We start from the raw sequence: 19,347 nt of genomic DNA, 5'->3' as shown, positions 1-19,347 counted from the left end.
GCCCTGGCATAGTATAGACCTAGCAAAGGGACAATCTCTGCTTTGCAGGGCTCACCTGCTAAATATGGGTTTGGAACGCTGTATATTTCCCGCTGAGAACATGTATGGTGACTAACACCACTATACATGTTATTCATAGCTTTAAAGTCTTCACTGGGGCTTTAAATGTGGTGGGAAGGCTTGTGTGTTATAGCGAGCTATCCCGGTGGGGATTTCAACACTTGGTAGGGTCCCCCAGGCCAAAGGGAAGGGAGCAGACATCAAGCAGTGGACTGCTCTTCCAGGCTGGGGGTTGGGCAATCAGCCAACACCCGGTCCTTGTAAAAAGTTAGGGTATAGAAATGCACCAAGGCAACCATTGCAGCAAAGAGCATGATAGAAAGGGATGGAAAAGCCTTGTTTGTGCCCCAAGCAATGTCTGAGAGCACAGGAAGGATTCAGAAATCTTTAAAGGGAGCGCCAAATAGGCAGAAGACCCAGTTAATAGCAGCAGGTGTGTGACAGAAGGTCTGCTTAGGAAAGAATCGGGAAACATCCAAAGTATTATTTGCTTCTTAATCCGAGACATGAGACCAATTGAAACACTCCCCCAACCCTGAAAAGGAAACATAATCCCCAGCTCTGGGAGATTATCTGAAATGCACTCGGTGCGTCACTTACATGTGCTCGTCTCATGCCTTCTGCTTCGACTGTGTTCTTCACGGCTTTCGCGATGCATATGGGCGTATACGGGGTGAGGTAGCGGTGAGCCTAGAGCACAGAGGCAGGGGTTACATCCTAATTATACAAACTGCACGATCTTGCATGTTGAACATCTTGGACTTTCGCATCACCGCAGTTTGTACTTCCACAACAGCCTTCGGCGAACGGTCTTGTTCTGTGCCGACTGCTGCTGGTTTGCTAGGCGCTGGCCAGAACACAGCAGAGGAATGGTCCCTGTTCTGAGTTTACCGCCTTCATTATAACTCAGGGAACGAACTAAGAGCCATGACGGTCACATGCAGTATGTCAGAACGGTTAGCCTTGAGCTGCACACTGGAAAACTAAGGCACAAAGAGGTTTAGGCCCAAATTTTCAACGATCGCCTATAATCTGGGGTGCGCCAGTTGAGACAGGTAGGAGTTGATTTTCAGAGGGGCTGAGCACTCGCTGCTCTAACTGAAGTCTATGGTGAGTTGTATTTCCTAAAAATCAGGCCCTAACAGTTCGACTCTCTGGTCATGTGCCATAAAATGGCCTTAAAGCAGACAGAGGTGGCCACTGGAGAATCCCCCTTGGGCAGAACTTTCCACTGGCATAAGACTGATGGAGGTGGCTCCATCACCTCCTAGCCCAGCCGCCACCCATCCTCAGAGAAAGGGAAGGGGAAGGCATGTTGAGGGAGACTAGAAGAGAGAGGGGGTTAGGGTTGCCAATTTTGGTTGGGCATATTCCTGGAGATTTCATCGCAACATCATGTTTAACTCAAGATTAATCTTTGATACCTGGAGACGGTAGGACAGTCCTGTAGGGTTGGCAACCCCAGAGGTGGTGTGGCAGAGGAGAGCTCTGTTTTGATCAATCCTCCACTGGCACAACGACCCCAAGGGACTTTACACCAATGCCAAGTAAAGACGGCCCCTCTGCAGATCTCACTTGTGCCAGGGCCAGATGGCTCTGAATCAGGGATCCACAACCAGTTCCCTCCCACTGCTAGTATCCACTGTGTCAGATCTATGCTTGGACATAGTAGAAAATAAGAGTCTAGCTGGGCACCCGGGACTAATGGAGCCTTTAAAAAATTCTGACTTGCGTGAAGTCTCACAGCAAGCCAGTAGCAGAGCTAAGAATAAAACCCAGGTCTCCTGACTCCCAGTCCTCTGCTCTGACCACTAGATGATTTACCATTTCCGAACACTTTACAGTAGCAGGAGAACGACTGCTGCATTCTGAGGAAATAAAGTGCCGAATGCTCCTCTGAAATTACATTTATCAGTCAGAAGAGTCTCCAATCTATGCAGTACATCAGCTGACATTTTTAGATATGTCGTCGGGGTATATTTATCTTCCTGTAAAAGTATATTTATGCACGTTTGCAAGCAAATCAATACAGGGTTTGCAGGGTCTTTGTTATATACTATGTTGGCCTCTGGCCTACACCAGCAATATGTGGCTTTGATAGAGGAGCGGGATAAATCTACACAGTGAGCTTTACCGTACCCTTGCTTGGACGTTCGGCTGATATAAGTCATATAGGACTGGGACTCAGGAGGCCTGGTTTCTATGGCCAGTTCTGCCAGACACCTGAAGACTGACCTTGAGCAAGTCACTTAACTCTTTTTCCCCTTCCCACTCTTTGCCTGTACGCTCTTCAGGGCAGGGGCTGTCTCTCACTATACGTTTGCGCTGCACCTGATCTCAGCTGAGGCCTCTAGGCGCTAAGATAATGTAAGTTAATAATCAAGAATAATCATCCTAAATTACTTATTACGGGCCAGAGCCTGAGCTGTATAAAGGACCATAACTGCACTGCCTTTCCAACAGGGGGCTGTCCCCTTTAAGTGTAGTACAGATTAGGGTTCAGCCAACCCCTGTTCCAAGGCATGTCCCTTTAAGGTTCCTGGGATTTTGGAGTGGACAAAGGCCTATGGAAGGGCAGAGGCAGAGGAGAGAGGTGGTTTGTCCTACGGGAACAGCTAATGCTAGGCGAAAACCCAGGATACTGTTTCTTTAAGGGACCAGGACCCTTGTAGTGCAGGGTGGGGCAAGGATCCCCTCTCTCCCAGCCAACCAGGACGAGCCCTGGGAAGGAGGGCAGCATATATATGCTGCCTCCTCTCTGATAACAAGGGAGACACCGGCAGGGGAACCAGGGCTGCCTACTGACCGCTTCCAACCCAGTGAGAAAAAGAGCTAAGTAAAAAAGGGGCCAGCTGGTTTAAGGCTGCAGCTGACTGGAATAAGAACAGCCCTGAGAAGGGATGCTGTGGGACTCCTCAGAAGCCTGCCTGAACGATCACCCAGGCCCCAGAAGGAGGGCTATGGGACTCCTGACCAAAGAAGAAGAGGGATGGGCCCAAAGGAGTTAAAGTCTCTGTATTTGGAAGAGAAGGAATGAAGGCCCCATGAAAAGGCCTGCATACTGTGGCCTGAGTCTCAGTCACTGCAAAGAACTAAAGGGGGAAACTGAAGGCAAGCTGCCTGCAGGGCCATGCCAGGCCCTGGGGAGGTGCTCTGGGATGGCACCCTGCTACAGATTTCAACTGAGCTATTTCAATTTATCCATGCTGAGGTTCTGCTTCCCTATTTGGCAGAAGATATTTTCACTGAAATCAACAGAGCTACCCTGGTTTGCCCCAGGTGAAGTGTTGACCCCTTGCTTCTCATGCCCAAAATGAATAGCCCCAATTATTCTAAGATGAGGTGTTGGAGTGAGTTTTAGTACTTTGCAGCAGTTTTTCAGGGCAGCAGCAACAGGCGCAGAACAATGCATCTGATGCTGTCGGGAGGCCAGGTTTGACTAAGGAAAGAGGCAGAGAGATTTATCTGGGTTACACATGTTCTACATCCCGATGATTTGTTTTTGTATCAGGCAAAGCACACATGTTTTCTAAGAGTTGGCAGAAAGATACAAAGAGCTCCATCATATATCGAAGAGATTTGTTGCTGTGTAAATGATAAAGCTTTACAATCTCCCCATCTGTCCTAATGCACAAGGAGCAGAGAGGCAGCCAACATACATAATCAAACGTCATTGTTAGAGAAAAAATAATACACAGTACCTGTTCTCTTGGCCACGGTAACTGGCATGTTGAACAGGGCAGATATTAGCTTGTCTATATAACTAAATAGACAACAGGGGGATATATAAACGGCCTTTGCAGCTGGAGAGGTTTCTTTCGGAAGACATAAAACCTAGGCCGTTCTTAAAAATCCCATGGCACTTTTTGCAGGAAAAGGGCCTTCAACCCTGGTCTCTCAGCCAAACTGCAACTTTAAGCCCTACCCTGCAAATGTTCATTACACTGAGTAGTCCCTTTAGAGTCACTAGGAACTACCCACAGCAGAGAGTGACTGCAGGACAAGGATTAAAAATGACCTCCACCCAAAATGGTAGTTATTGAGCACAACGGCTCAGTGACACAGTGGTCAGTGTAGAGCTGCCTTGTAGATTATCCCGTGGGATTAGTTACAGGAAGGGGGTGGCTAGGACCTAGACGACTATACTTAAAATCAAGTGATTATGCTGGTGAACGATGCCCAGCGTAGGGCCCACCTCAGTGATTCTGAGCACCTCTCTAGCCACACAACAGCGACAGCTTCCCTGACCAGTCTGCTGCTGTGTCCCAAGCCTGTTCTGAAGTGCTGGGAAACAAGGGGAGTTTTACCATTGACTTCAATGGGAGCAGAGAGAGGCCAGCACGGAGCACTTCCGAAAACCCCACCCCAGGTTTCACCCAGGCCCTCCACGAGTGACCCTTCCACCCAGCTGATTATTCTAGCACCTCTTAATCTGACGTGGACAGGGCCACAGCCTGCCCCAGTGACAGCCTTAATAAGGGACAGCATGAGAACGGTCGTTTTAAAGGAACGCAAAGGCTGGGATGGGATGGCAATGGAGACTTTTCCACTCTTGGTCACGAGCACAAATCCATAATGGCTCCTCACTGTTGCCATTAGTGGCTGTTTGGTGGCCTATGTGCAGTGAGCTGCGGGTGTCTTCTAGTACTGATGGGCAAGAGCCTACATGGCAAATTGCCCTTCCCCATAGGCACCCTTGCTTGCAGACTCAGGAAAGGGGACCAAGGATTTCTTGGGCCTGTAGAGGACTGAAGTACCCTCTGACAGGTTTGAAACACCTCCAAAGGGTGGAGTGGAGGAAGCTGCCCTAGCTCTGTGGAAATGTAGGTGCTCAGCCTCTCTGAAGATCCAGGTCCTAGATGTCCTATATTGGTATCTGTCACCATCATGAAAATTACTCTTCTTTAAATCTTCACCCAGTAGCTTAGGCCCCAAAGGTCCCTTACTGTAATTAATCCAACCAGGTAAAGCTACAAAACACATCCCATTCTATTGCTGATTCATGTGTTCTCCCGAGCTTTTTACATCCACTCTTTGTACTGGTTGGTTATGACATCTGTGACAAGGTCCTTCAGCTGAGGTCCAGCTGAACTGGGGCAGAGTGCAACCACTTCTCCTCTGCGAACGAGAAGCTAGAACCATTGTGACTGCATTAATACATCTGGTCCTCCTAACCCCATCCCACATGGCACGTTCAGATTTGGAAATTGCCCAAAAGTTCTTGCTCTCAACAACAGTGCTGAGTGTAATGTTTACTTACAGTGTATTATTTAGCCATTAGATGTCTCTCTGTGGTGGAGTTCCAGAGTGTGCACAGACTCTGGTGAACAAGGGAGACACAGCTGGAACTCAAGATGTGTGGAAGCCTGTTAATTTGTCTGTAGTTATAGCTTTTTTTCATAGATTCCAAGGCCAGAAGGAACCACTGTGATCATCTAGTCTGACCTCCTGTATAACACAGTCCATAGAACTTCCCAAAAATAATCTCTAGAGCATATTTTAGGTATGTTTGCTTTGAATAAGTGCTTCCTGTTTAGAAAGGACTGTTATACTCTGTATCAGAACAGTGGGCAGTGTGGGATAGGGCCTTCTTAAGGAGTCCCAGAAAACACATTTACAAGCACAATACTGAGGTGTATCAAGTACAAAGGAAACAAAACAATTCTGATATCAACAGTGTCCCTGTGCAGTCATGCTAACCCATCACAGGGATAAGCAGCCATTTCATGCAATCTGCGTCCTCATAATATTCCTCGCCGAGTGGACACAAATGTGGTCTACCTTGGCTCTTGCATCTCCTGACTATCTGCTTTTTGCCCCTCTACCACAAGCCACTGAAACAAATAAGGGGAGCCATCTTCAGATCCTCCCACCAAGCACAGCCCTCCCCACCCCCCGGGTTCTATCTACACCTGAATAATTGGGTGTATTTAATCTATGCCATGCATGGGACATGCTCAAGATCCATGCGCAGTGACCCTAGTTTACACATATCTCCCCAACCCTCTGCCTCCCCTGTTCTTGTCTTACCCTGAATCTGAGAATTCTTAGCGTAAATCGGCTTAACAAGCTGGAATGTTTGCCCTGAGGACAGCTACCCCCCCATTAAACAACCCTCTGATAGTCTGGCATTCTCGTCAAAGCCACCCTGCAGCACCCAGCACTGATGGGAAGCTGAGCAGGTGCCCTAATTAAAAACACTCATCACAGGACTGGGTTTGAAGGAGGAGTCCTTTTCCCTGCCAGGACACACCAACCTTGGGGACGGCCTCCGTCAGGGCATAGCTGGCTTTGTCACTGAGCCACACTTTCTCCTTGGGGGAGAGACCCACACAGATGGCCTGCAGCTCCGTCAGGACAGATTCGTACGGCACCACCTGGATTTTAAACTCAGCCTCCAGGGCGGAATCAAGCAGCAGATGTTCCCTCGTGGACGGGTCTGCCATGCGGTCACCACTGATAAACAGCCTGCAGAAATGTATCAGCAGAGAGCACGTGGGTGTGACTTGTGTTTCCGCCTGATGGAAGTGGGAAGGGGTGGAAATCACACTGTTCTAATCATGTTTAGAGAGAGGATATTATTAAGAACAACACTGTGCACTGATCCAGACCATTTTATCCAAGGATCTCCCTGCATTGAAATTAAGCCTCACAACCACCCTGGGAGGTAGTTATCCTCAGTTATACAGAAGGGGGCATGTCATCACTAAGGCTACAATTTGGTCACGGAAGTCACGGAATCCGTGACTTCCAACCACCTCCGCGACTTCAGCCTGTGGTACTCGGGAGCTGCAGGGTCCCCTGCCACCTCTGGCAGCCCCCAGAGCTCCAAGTTGCTGTAAGTGGTGGGGGTACCCCACAGCTCCCATCCCTCACAGGGCCCCCCAGAGCCACAGACAGCAGGGGTACCCCGCAACCCTCCAGCTGCTGCAGGCACTGGGTGTACCCCGCGGCTCCCGTCCCCTGCAAGTGGTAGGGGACCCCCTGAGCTGCATGCAGCAGGAGGACCCCACAATCCCCTAGCTGCTGCAGGTGGCGGGTAGCCCCGCAGCTCCCAGCCATGGGTGGCAGGGGACCCTGGAGCTCCAACACCCAACCTCCGGTGGGGCCTCCGGAGCTCCTAGCCACTGCACAGCTGCCCCGCTGCAGGTGGGGTGGGGACCCACAGATCCCCATTTTGTCCTAGATATTTTTAGTAAAAGTCAGGGACAGGTCACGGCTTCTGTGAATTTTTCTTTATTGCCCGTGACCTGTCCGTGACTTTTACTAAAAATATCCATGACAAATATTACCCTTAGTCATCACACAGCTGAGAACAGAACTCCCAGGCCTGTGTTCTACCCACTGGGTCACACACATTTGGCTAGTACCTTCATGTGCCTCGATTCTTGTACCCTACCAAAGCTTGTTGCACTAAACAAAAAGAGAAGGATCTTTGGCACCCAAAGCCCCAAAATCCCAGAGCACAGCAGCAACTGTCACTTGTGGTTTTGAAGTGAATCTTCAGCTAAGTTAACCCCTCAAAAATCCCTCAATGGATAAAGTTCTCCAGCGTCTGCCCCACTGCTGATGCAAATTCATCAGCAGCTCCGTATAGCACCTTTGGTACAAAGATCTCAAAGCATTTTACACGGTCCCAGTTTTACAAAGGGGCAAACTGAAGCACGGAGAGGTGAAAGGACTTGCCCAAGGTCACACAGTAGCAGAGCTGGGAAAGAACCGAAAGCTCTTGACTCCACCACTACAATGATGAGAGCGGGGGGGAGAGAAATGGATTATCATGGAATACCAAAATGCTAGGAAGGGACATTAATATGGTCGAGGTACATGCAGTTTAAAAGGACACAAACAACGCAAGAGCCAGTCTCTGGCAGGAAACACGCCTGGAAAGTCGGTGCAACACTTGGTAACTATAAAGAAGGGGCAAGGTAAAGACCTGATTGTGTCGGTTCCTATGACAGCGTAAGCAAAAAATACTGGATTGTATTCAACGTCTGAGCCTCGGAGGTTCAACAGCCCTAGGAAAGAAAAGAGAGCCCAGAATCACAGTCTTGTTTCATCATTTAAATTCAACAGTATTAGAAAAGAAAAACAAAACCAAATTCAGTTGGCTCGAAAGCAGGTTCACACAAGGGCTTTAAGCCAGAGTCCAGCTGTTGCAATTCCCCAGAGCTTTACTGGCAGTAATTTGCTTTCTCCACAAGATGGCACCAAACCTGTGAGTACTCAATGGTGCCAGAAAAATCTCTTCGGGCTCGGGCTCCGTAGCTAGACTGCCGTGGGGACGCCAGAATGGCAAGGCAGTGACTTTCCCAGTCAGGCAGCGGGACAGCAGATCAGCCCTCGCTCTCCAGAGAGTGCTCAAGTTTTCGTACTTTGCTCTCACAGAGCCCTGTCAGCCATGGGACCCCCGGGGGAAGAGAGGCACAGAGAAGCTAAGGCCAAAACATTACAAAACGGCCTTTGGTTGTGGCTCCTCGGCTCGCGGCCTTGCTTGTCAAACGCGCAGGTCGCTTGCAACTCAGGGCGACGCCAAGCGGCGCGGCGGGCGCTGGGCCTCTCTGAGCGCCGGGTTTCAGGGGTCAAGCTGAGCCCCCCGAAACCCAGGGACTCACTCTTGGAAACGTTCGGGTGGAAGAGAGGCTCCCGGTGACGCGGCGAGCCAGCCGGCGGAGGTGGAAGAGCGACCTGCAGTGCCGGCATCTCAGTCTGGGGCTGGGTCCACTGGGCCATGCGACATCAGGCAAGACAGTCGCAGGGTATGTGCATACTTCCTGGGAAAGACCCTGCTTCTCCCAAGCTACAAAGACCCATACGGGGCTTCCAGGAAGGGGCTGTAGAAATCTGCCTGCTGAGCAAAATTAGGGTCTCCATACCGTGGCCTCCTCTTCAACCCTCCCTCCAGATGCCCTTTCAGCTTTTAATAGAGCAACATCTAGTGGCTAAATATAAGATGAAAGGGTTTTTCCTTCTATAGTAAAGGAAAGGGGCACCAGATGTACACCTAGCAATAAGCATCTCTCTCGCTGTCCTTAGCCCCTCCTCAGCCCTTTGTTCATGGTCACCCCTTGCACTGGTAGGTGTACTTAGACTGTAACCACCTGAGAGCCGGGAACGAGCATTGTGTCTGTAAAGTGGCGTGCACGCCTTGGTGTCTGTACAGATAAGGACAGAAGGCCGCCATCTCTGCTAATGCAGGTCTCGCCAGAGAAGAGTCCCCGCTTGCTGCTATTGGATGTATTCCTTTCGTGAAACGGGAAGCTCTGCGCTTGGTTTCACAATTCTAGGAGTGAATACAAAGGGCCCTGACTATGCCACGTTGCTGGCGCCAAGTTACTGATTTCCAAACTGAAGCTGGGAATTTACACTCTGGAGCAGGTGATGCGGATTCTACAGCCTATCCTAATCACACACCCAAGCCTGGCCTGCTCTCCTACACAGGCGCAGCCCCACTGATGCAGCACCTCTGGTATGGTCAACAATGGGTCATCTGGACCTACTCTGAGGTTTCGAGCAACCCAGATAATATCTATCTTGAGCCAGACCAACAGCGCCCTGGGGCCATTCCATTAGCTCTCGCCTGACCTGCACCCACCCTGGGAATGCCTACTATGCTGGGGCAGGAGGCCAGAATCACAGGGCTTAGAGCTGGCTACATTGTTTTTGCTACTTGGCGACTCCCCTGCGGGTTGTTTAAGCTCCTTGGCTGCCTGTCCAGTGCAAATGGGAACAGGTGGGGACTAGGATGAGGTCCATTGCAGTCTTGTTTTACGACGGGAGTTTGCAGACTGTAGGGGAAAGGAGATCGGGGGGCTCCTTTTAATAAGTATGAAAACTAGAACTAGGCTTGTGGAAATCACGAGCACATACACGTACGTGCTTAGAAACCACAAATGCTGCATATGAAACGGTGTTGTGTCTATTTGTGTACCCAGAGCCACATACAGTGATGCAAGGCTTCACAGCTTAAAACAACCTTCAGCTTCCTGGAGCTGGGGGTGTAAGGATATTATATGCTAGAACATTTCGTCTGTCAATTCTTTCCTCAAGCTGCCTCGGTTTTATACACCGCCTTCCTTTTCCTTCTCTTCCGCTGTTTTTCAAGTGTGGTGATTTGTTGTATACATTGGGCCTAAATCTGGTCTATTGCTCTGGATTTACACAGGTGTAAATGAGACCAAAATCTGGCTCTTAGTAAAGAATGGAGACTGCTCCTGACCCTGTCCCATAGCTGCTTCTGATACAAGTTAATCAACTTATAATAAACCCCTCGGGTGTACCACGTGCCTCTTGGCATGGGGTAGATTTCCCATTTCCCAGGCACGAGAGAAAGTTCTGTTGTACTGACAGGGAGATCTGACAACTCACCCAGCCAGGATACTTACAAGCTACCTCATCCAGGGCTGTAACCACAAACCAGAGGACTTTTCTCTCAACCATTTTTGCACGCAGAGCTGCAATCTTCTCTTTCCAGCCAATCCCTGTGAAATACAATACATTTGCTGACTGTGGATGGGTTTGATTCTTTAGTTGCAATTGCTATCACCGCCTAATTTAGTGACTAACAGCAGAGACGTACAGCCATGAAGCCCTAATGTAATGAGGCTAGAATTTCCTTGAAGCCAAACACGCAATCTCTGGCTTGTCTTCCTTACTGCTCCTTTATGACATACACCACCAGCTTCAAGCTTTTTCTCCTTTTTCCAGGAACATACATCTGTGTATTTATTACAAACCCATCACTGTAGTATCTAGGCACAATCAATGCTTATATCTGGTTTCCAAAACAAAAAAATCATTGAAGAGAATAAGCAGAGGCTAATTAGATCCTTAATTTAATCAAACAGCACATAATGCTGGGCTGCAGTTATATTTCTCCTGTTACTATGTTAGGGAAAGGAAGAAAGAAGAGAGGCATGAAAACGAATCCACTCAATTCAGGACCGAATCCCACTAACCTGTGTAACTCAGGTCCAGGGTCATTAGAGGTTTGCAGGGTCGCTGGGGGCGATCTACCCAGATTGCATCGATCAGGTTCTCTTTGACTGGCACAAGAACATGGCCGGCACTTTTCAGTGCTTTAGACATCCTCTTCCATTGATCTGCCGAAGGGGAGAGAGCTAAGAGCACTGGCCACAAATGTCTGAAACACAGGAATTCCCTCTGTGCTGGGGATGCTGGCAAAGTCTAAGCTTTCTTCTCCACCCCTGCCCCTTTCCACTTGGTCTCAAAGATGGGAAGGAGAAGAAGAAAAAAAGCAACATCCAGATGTAACAAGCCGTACTGACACACCGACAGAGGTATCACAGTCACCAGTGGGAAATGAACCAGAGATCTACAGCACCAAAAGCACAGGACTCTAATGCTTGAGCTAAAGAGGAACTCTCTTAGCCGTGTAGCAGTAATAGGCTGTAACATGGAAAGCCCATTTGAAACAGCGTGGCAATTTGGGTAGGCAGAATCTCATCACCCAACCTGCAAAGCATTAAATAAACTAACCAGCTGGAATAATGAAAGGGTCCACTCCAACTTTCGAGCCCTCTGGGAGCACACTCACTAGCCAGTCCTCCTGAGTTGGCGTATCCTTCAGACCTGGATGTGGAAAAGGAGTAAAATGTAGTTCCAAGAGCAAAGAAAAAAACATGCAGAAGAGGTTTCACACAGACCCTTAAATTACAGCACACACTAACATATAAGTCACACTCAAACGCAAGTGCCCTGACGTATCTTAAAGCAGCAGCATCTTGTGCAGATGCCGATCCTCCTATTCCTTTTTGGTTTTCCTTTTAAAAGGCACTATAGTGATCTTAGTTCATTCCCATGGCAGTCAATTAACCTGAGTGCATAGAGCACTCCCATACCCTGCTATTTAGTTCTCTGTATATTATTGGAGCAATATCTTGGGCGGCCACCCACCCATTTTCATGAGTGTCCAGTTGCTGTCCATTTGCTGTGCTGCCTGCAGGAAGTAGCGTCCATCCGTCCACATAGCTGCTTTTTGCTCGGTTATAATGGCAGTACCTGGCCAGGAAGCAAAAGGGATAAGTAGGTTTGTGGTTCATCGGAACACAGAGAGGCAGATACAGAGGTATTGGATGCATCACAGTTACATGGACTACACAGGGTTTGGCTGAAATGTACACAGATGCCGGACAGTCTGTATGAAGGCTCAGGTCACAGTTCTAACGTCACTTGGGTGTTAATGGAGATACTAATTGTTCCCCACAACTAAGAGGCAAACTCCTTTGCAGTTCTGGCCAGGCCATTCTACACCAGGAACCAGGTTTGCTGAACTTGCTTTTAAATCTCCTCAGACAAATTCAGTTTAAACACAGCTCAGCCAGTCAGCGTGAAGGAGCTGAAGCCTGGCTTACAAATTATCATTACTAGAGAAACACCCAGAAGCCCCAACTGAGACCAGGGCCCCATTGCACTGGGAACTGCACAACAGAGCCAGTCCCTGCCCCAAGGAGTTTACAATCTAAACAGAAAAGACAGAGTCAGAGAAGGGAAGCATTATTATCCCCGTTTTACAGTGGGAAACTGAGGCACACCGGCCCTGGTTCAGCCAGCTACATAAGCAATGGAAACTGACATCAATGGGACTACTCACATGGTTAAGTTAGGCATGTGCTTACGTAACTTGCTGACTCAGGACCAGAGGGATCTAATGATTTGCCCAAGGCCACCCAGGGTGTCTTTGGCAGAGCCAAGAATTGAACCCAGATCTCCTGAGTCCCAGTGTCATACCACATGACCTATTTTCTCTCTTACAATGACTGTGATCTATCTTACTGCAGCACAGCTCACAAACTCCGGTTCAGCCTCATCTCCACTGGCCAAACACACGCTGACGCTGTCGGAGCCAGAACCCATTTAAAAACAGAGCTTGTATTCAGCAAACACCGCTTGAGCCCAAGCCTGGGCAAATCCTGCCAAGGTCTGACGGTGGAACCACCGCCCTTCTGACCGCAGGGTGAGGCGCCAGGCTGAAGAAAGGAAGGCTGGAATGCAGGATTCGTGTTCTAGAACAGCGCTGCTCTGCATTTCCGTATAGAGTGTTTTCCACAGGAGGCTCTCAAGGCACTTTACAGCAATTGACCCACGAAGCCTCACAGCATCCGCTGTGGAAGTCAGTATTTGACATTAACCCTGATTTCCAGGTGGGAGATGGGAGGCATAGGAAGGCTGAGTGACTCGTCCGCAATTTCACAGCAAGTACATTGCAGAGCCTGGGATAGAAATCTGCCTTCCCAACTTCCAGTCCTCTGCTTCAGCCAAAAGAACATCCCGTGCCTCTGTGAGATAAGCAAACTTTTCCATAAACTCAGCTTCACAGTTCAGTATTTTTGGCACTGGCTTCATTCTAAGATGATTGAAAGCGGCTGACAAACATTGTTTACCATTAATCCCAGCTCTGTTGGGCAACGTACAATCTGTTCATAGTGGCCTCACGTTAGACAACATAAAAGCAGGCTGCGAGCACCGCATTAAACAGTTAACAGGATTTTGCTTTATGGGAGGTTTGTTCAGGGGTCAGTCATTTGTGAAAGCCCGTTTCTACATCGATCTTACATAATTTTCAGCTGGCAGCCACCACATAATTCTGCAGATGCTGAAATGGGAAGGGAACAGTCCAAACATTTTGGTTAGGTTTCTCGTTCCATCCAGCATACATGTTGTGAATCAGATCACTTCTTTTCAGGGGAAATATGCGTTCAGACAACAGTACCTGCAGAGCCATCAAATCCAGAGATGAATGCCCGTCTGCAATCACAGGGCGCGATGTTCTCACTCTGGAATACAGAAGACGCAGCTAATTATTTACATCAGCAACAACAAAAGCAACTGATGACAAGTACATTGAAAAGCTTTGTTTCTCTTGAAGGACGCTGTCAAGTGTTTAAAAATTGTTCCTTTGGGACATTTAAGTATATGTGATTATTTTGTATTTATATCTGCTTGTTTTTTTAAACCTCCAGAACTTTTCTCCCACCAACTTCTGTAAACAGTGAAGTGCTGCAATTTGCTGATATTTATTTCACACTCAGCCTCTCATTTGGCAACAAACAGATCCTGCCTTTGAAGCTGCAAAGTGAGAAGAAGAGAACACACAGGCATTCCTTGATCTTGGAAACTAAAGTATACGGTCCATTAAATCTTTAAATGCCACGATATTTATTGATGTCCTCCAACTGGAGTTTACAAGAAGCCCATTTAGAATTTCTCCTCTACAACAATGCCATTAAAAAGGAGACTGTCAAGGTTGTTAGGCCATAAAACTTTTAAGCCTTTAGGAGATTTTGTAATTAGATACCAAGTCTTTTACTTCTACTTTACCTGTTCAAATCCAGCCCAGGTCAGACGTAACCAGAAGTTATTGGTTACCACTGGATGAGTGCTTACTTCCCTATGTGAAACAATTGGGAGGGGGAAGGGAGAGAGATGGGTAACTTCTGTCAAGATCAAAGTGTCCATATCATAAAACCATCTTAATTAGCATTTTTGTTGTCAATCTCAACAAAAACCCTAAATGACTGAATAGGCTGGGGACACAGAAACTCCCAACGTCCACAATCTGTTGCCAAAAATGGAAGAAGAAAAATTGTTAACCAAGGTGTCCCTGCATTTTAAAATGGCCAACACGCCCTGTTCTGGGATCTTGTTCAACCAAGATCGAAGGTCAGGATTGCTAAACTTGCCTCTAATTATCAGCATAAGTCAGCAAATCAGCTTAATCCTGGCCAGCCTAAATAGCCTTGGCTCAACAGAGTACCAGTCAAATGATCCAAGAAAAAAGTCTGCAAATCAGCATGGGATTATTCCCTGCCTCCTTGATTCTGCTGCAGCATTGAACAGCCATGAACAAATCAGAAACACTGTAGGGTTATTGTCAAACTAAATGTCATGGGCCCGATCCTCTATTGTGTCTAGCTTCCAGAGCGTGCAGCAGAATGGAAGGTGATCAGTGAGCTGGCTGGAATCTGCCCATATGTTTATTTTTTTTAAATCCTGTACTATGCTTCAAACATTAGTTATTAAACAGAAAAAAAAATTTTTAAATCTGGATATATTCCTCTCTATTCATATGAGGCAGCTCCAAAACCACCTGAGTGATTTAGGAGCATTCATCCCCTTACTTGCAGTGCTTTTAAGTCAGACACACTTCTGAAGATCCCACCCATTTTTAGTTTACTTCTCTTCCCTTTCTCTCAGCTCCCACAATGAGGAAAGACGTGAGTCTGTTTCACTTACATGGGCAGGTATTATCTAGTTAATTTCACTTTCAGGGTCTTACCCACTAACATAAGACTGCAATGTCTGGGTGACAAACACAACAGAGATTTAATGGCTTTATAAAAAACAACAGTGATTTTTCTAACACCCCTCACCCATGGGAATATTTCTCTTGGTCTTAGCTTTGGTAAAACCTTATTTAAAAAAATAAGAATCTTAATTTGAGGAAAAAATCTTCCCTGACAGCATCCCATACAGGGAAACATGCAGGAAACATTTAAAGCGGGGGAGAGTTGAAACTAAGCAAAGGGATAGAAGGGCCTTAAAGTACAATTAGTGGCTTTGAGCAGCATGGGAAGGAAGATGACTTAAGCAAAAGCCCTTTGTAGCTATCTATTTAGGTTCTTACAGAGCCACATCATCACAGTATCTGAGCAGCAGTTCATCTCCTGTTCCGTACAGCAATCCCTACTGTGCTAAGATTACCCAGTGTTTTGTGATAATCATACATGTGCTAAAATTAGCACTGTGCACCTGTGAATTCTGAGCCACTGCACGGTCGAAACAACCCATCTAATTGGAGCTCCTCTTGCAACTGGACTGGATTTTATCCCCGCGCAGACCCTAAAGCTGCTCCCCACCACATCTGCTGGGCTGCTGTCCAAACCTGTGGAATTTTAGGGCCCCATCCTGCAAGCCCTCAATCAAGTGAGCCTTCTTTGCTTAACTTCTTTGAAGTTAATGGTATTACTCACCTGAATAAATGTTTGCAAGGTCGGGCCCTTTAACACTCAGATCTATTGTGCTGAGTGCATTCAGCAGCACTGCAGGTGCATTCCAGCTGTAACGTACAGCAGCAATTAGGTGGGTGGCCCACTGGTTTTACAGGGGTGACCTTGATCCTCTGAGCATTTCAAACAAACCCTGCCACTTACTTGGCAGGTGCATCAGGACCCACATCAGTAATAATACCTGCACTGGTCAGAGCTGGAATAGGTCAGGTGGATGCTGTGTAAAATTCCTCTCCTCCATTGCTCCACAATTCTGCCCATTCATCAGTCCTAAACAACCACACATGCTGTTCCAGTCCGGAGCAGAGGGTGGCGATCCAGTCAACCCAAATGTGCGGGTATGAGCTGGGCAGACATTTACTAGCTGTGGGAGACCCCTCTGAAGTGATTGGACCTCACTGTGCTACCTTGCTCACAAGATGCCCTTCCATTCCCTCTGACTTCCTACCACTGGTTTAGGGATACAAATCAGGCTCAGTGTATAATACACTGTAGGAAATCAATGTAAGTAGCGCAGCCATTATTCAGCACTGGCTAAAACAGACACCGATCCAGGATATTGGCAGTCTCTGGAAAGGATATAAATTGGATTCCGAGATTCTAGGAAAAGATGGTTCTGTTTAAGAGCTCTGCAATGTGATGCTGTTGTGAAAAAGGCAAATATCATTCTGGGATGTATTAACAGGAGTACTGTGTGTAAAATACAGGAGGTAACTGTGCTCTATTCAGCACTGGTGAGGCCTCAGCTGGAGTACTGTGTCCAGTTTTGGGCACCACGCTTTAAGAAAGAGGTGAGTAAACTGAAGACAGCCCAAAAGAGCAATAAATGTTATAACAGGTTTGGAAAATATGACTTACAAGGAAAGGTTGAAAGAACTGGGCAAGTTTAGTCTAGAGAAGAAAAAGCTGAGTGGAGATTGGATAACAATCTTCAAATACGTAAAAGATTTTTATAAAGAGGATGGTTATCAATAGTTCACCAAGTCCACGGAGGGTAGGACAAGAAATAATCAGCTTAGTTTGCTGCAAAGGAGATTTAGGTTCAATATTAAAAAAATGCTTTCTAACTATGAAATAGTTAAGCACTGGAACAGGCTGTGGAATCCCTGGTGTTGGACGTTTTTAAGCATAGGTTAGACAAACACGTCAGGGGTAGTCTAGGGGGGACCAGTGCAGGTGGATGGACTTGAGGTTCCTTCCAGCCCTCTGTTTATATGCTTCTGTGCTTCTAGGTCTATGGAACTGAAAGGACAAATAAACCTGGAAAGCTAGGGATTCTGATTAGGTCTATAATACAATGGGGAAAAAGAAAACATTTTAGCCTTGGTAGGGAACCTGACATTAAAAGCCCTGCAGGGATCTTAGAGCTTACATGGACGAGTTGCTGCAACCTACTGAGAGACCTCGATTCACATTAATGCCCAGGAGAGTTAGGGCACTCAGCATGTCACAGTATCAGGGCCCTAAAACGTCAGCAAAATGCAGGTACTTTGAGCAACCAAGAAATGGAATAAAATTCCCCCCCATCTTAGGCCTTGTCCGAATTACTGATTTCCTTCTATTTCAGTCACTGGTGGTGCTGCACAAGTGTGAGTCCCGAATGTAGAAAAGCAAAGCTAGTAGTTGCATGGATGTTGTGAACCCCTGCTTAATGTCAGGATATACCGTGCTGTTGGAAATTGCACCTTATGGTGGTTTACCTGGTCTATCCTGGGGGTTTGTACTGGTGAAGCTCACCAATGGCTGAAATTGGGGCAATTCCCCACTGCTGACAAGACCTTGGCAGAGGCAACCCACCATGACACATGTGAGTCATGAAGCTGTATAATTAGCCATTTTCATTAATCAATTCCATTCAGACTGTTTCATTCTCTGTAGAAACCTGATGAACTTGCCCAACAGGAAGCAGGGATGCAGGGTTGTTTGCATTTCTGCATTCACTGTAGCAAAGACCAAAAGAGAAGGAAAAAAAAAAATCTGGAATCCTGCAGGTCACATTCCTTAACTCACGTGACCACAGTTCCAGGGTAGCAAAATGTAACTGGAGTTACATGCGGACAGAGAGGTAGCTTCAGGCACGAACGGCACAAACTGTAGCAGCTGCAGGGGAGCCCCTCACCCACCGCACAGAACTGAGGAGCTGATCTATTTGAAGGGAAACGTGTGAAGCGCGTTTTCCCAGGGCACGGCCACGTTCACCACTGCCTTGCACCTTGTGTCGTCACGTGCACCTGTGCAAAAAGGGTGTGAAACACTCTGATGTGGGAGCATTTCACACCCACTTTGCACAGGGGTAAATTCCAACCCCAACTGTGGGAAGGTGAGAGAGGTCAGGCCCTCTATTTTTGAAAATGGCTGAGGGAAGACGATCCCCTCTGTCCCCCAGGAACTCTGACATTCTCTAAGCAGAGCTTGCGTGAAGACTGAGGATACCGCCTACACACATTTATGCAGGCAAGAGGGGGTTCAACATTTTAAAGTTGCCTTGGGCTAAACAACTACAACAGATCAAGACAATCTTAATATTCTGGAGAGAGCCAATTATTCCAGCAACCATGATAATTAAACACCCATGCAGCGGGCCCCAGGGTCACCTTCTCTGACTGGCGCAGAGAGGAGTAACTCTGGGCACACAGGGATCCCAGGTCTGCAGATGGGAGGGGACCGGGGCCTCTGCAGCATGCTGCCCTCCCCACGGCCACCCCAGAAGCCCCTCCATGTGAGAGCTGCAGGTTAGGGCTCCCTAGCTCTGGAAAATATACTAGAAGGCCCAGGATGGGAGCAGCCATTTCTCTGGTACTCTTCCCTCTGTAGGCCATGGGCTTCCCTGGAGAAAGTAGAACCAGCAATGTTGACTTCCTACAGAAAAATAAACACTGACCATCAGAAAAAAAGACTCTAGAAACCCCATCTACAGCACCCCTTTGCATCATTCCCCAGCTCACCAAGCTTTTATATTGCAATTATTGAAACAAGCAAACCAAAAAGTAACCATAGCCATCTATGGACTTCTACTTTTCTTCTAGAAGGAAACATCCTTAATACTGAAATCTCTACCTGGTGTGCATCTCCAGATGGCACAATATAGGCTTGGATGGGCTCTGTGACATACTTGGAGGTCTTCATCACCTGTCGCAGCTGCCTGAGCAGCTCTGTAGTAATCTTGGGACTCATATTCCTACCTGCAATACAAATTCAGCACCCTGTGTTAGTATGTCTACACCAGCCCCTGTGGATTGTCAGGGCCTGATCCATTTCC

General features: G+C 47.5%; 1 protein-coding gene across 5 annotated transcripts in view; it reads right to left on the bottom strand.

Moving 5' to 3' along the window:
* XPNPEP1 (X-prolyl aminopeptidase 1) overlaps positions 1-19,347 on the bottom strand; it is a 44,240-nt gene that overhangs the window by 16,860 nt on the left and 8,033 nt on the right. For 4 of the 5 annotated variants that reach the window (XM_073354424.1, XM_073354426.1, XM_073354425.1 and 1 more), the window contains 9 exons: positions 19,146-19,270; positions 13,793-13,856; positions 11,977-12,081; positions 11,560-11,652; positions 11,019-11,162; positions 10,446-10,541; positions 7,997-8,078; positions 6,318-6,528; positions 661-750 (listed from right to left, as the gene is read on the bottom strand). In XM_073354424.1, the coding sequence (XP_073210525.1) occupies positions 661-750; positions 6,318-6,528; positions 7,997-8,078; positions 10,446-10,541; positions 11,019-11,162; positions 11,560-11,652; positions 11,977-12,081; positions 13,793-13,856; positions 19,146-19,262 (1,002 nt within the window). In that variant the 5' untranslated portion in view covers positions 19,263-19,270. Of the gene's footprint in view, positions 1-660; positions 751-6,317; positions 6,529-7,996; positions 8,079-10,445; positions 10,542-11,018; positions 11,163-11,559; positions 11,653-11,976; positions 12,082-13,792; positions 13,857-14,400; positions 14,471-19,145; positions 19,271-19,347 lie in introns of those variants that run through there. The other variant, XM_073354423.1, reaches the window with a different exon arrangement.

This window comes from Lepidochelys kempii, chromosome 7 (assembly GCF_965140265.1).
Source record: "Lepidochelys kempii isolate rLepKem1 chromosome 7, rLepKem1.hap2, whole genome shotgun sequence".
Classification (NCBI taxonomy): Eukaryota; Metazoa; Chordata; order Testudines; family Cheloniidae; genus Lepidochelys; species Lepidochelys kempii.
This window is presented reverse-complemented; position numbering and strand designations above follow the sequence as displayed.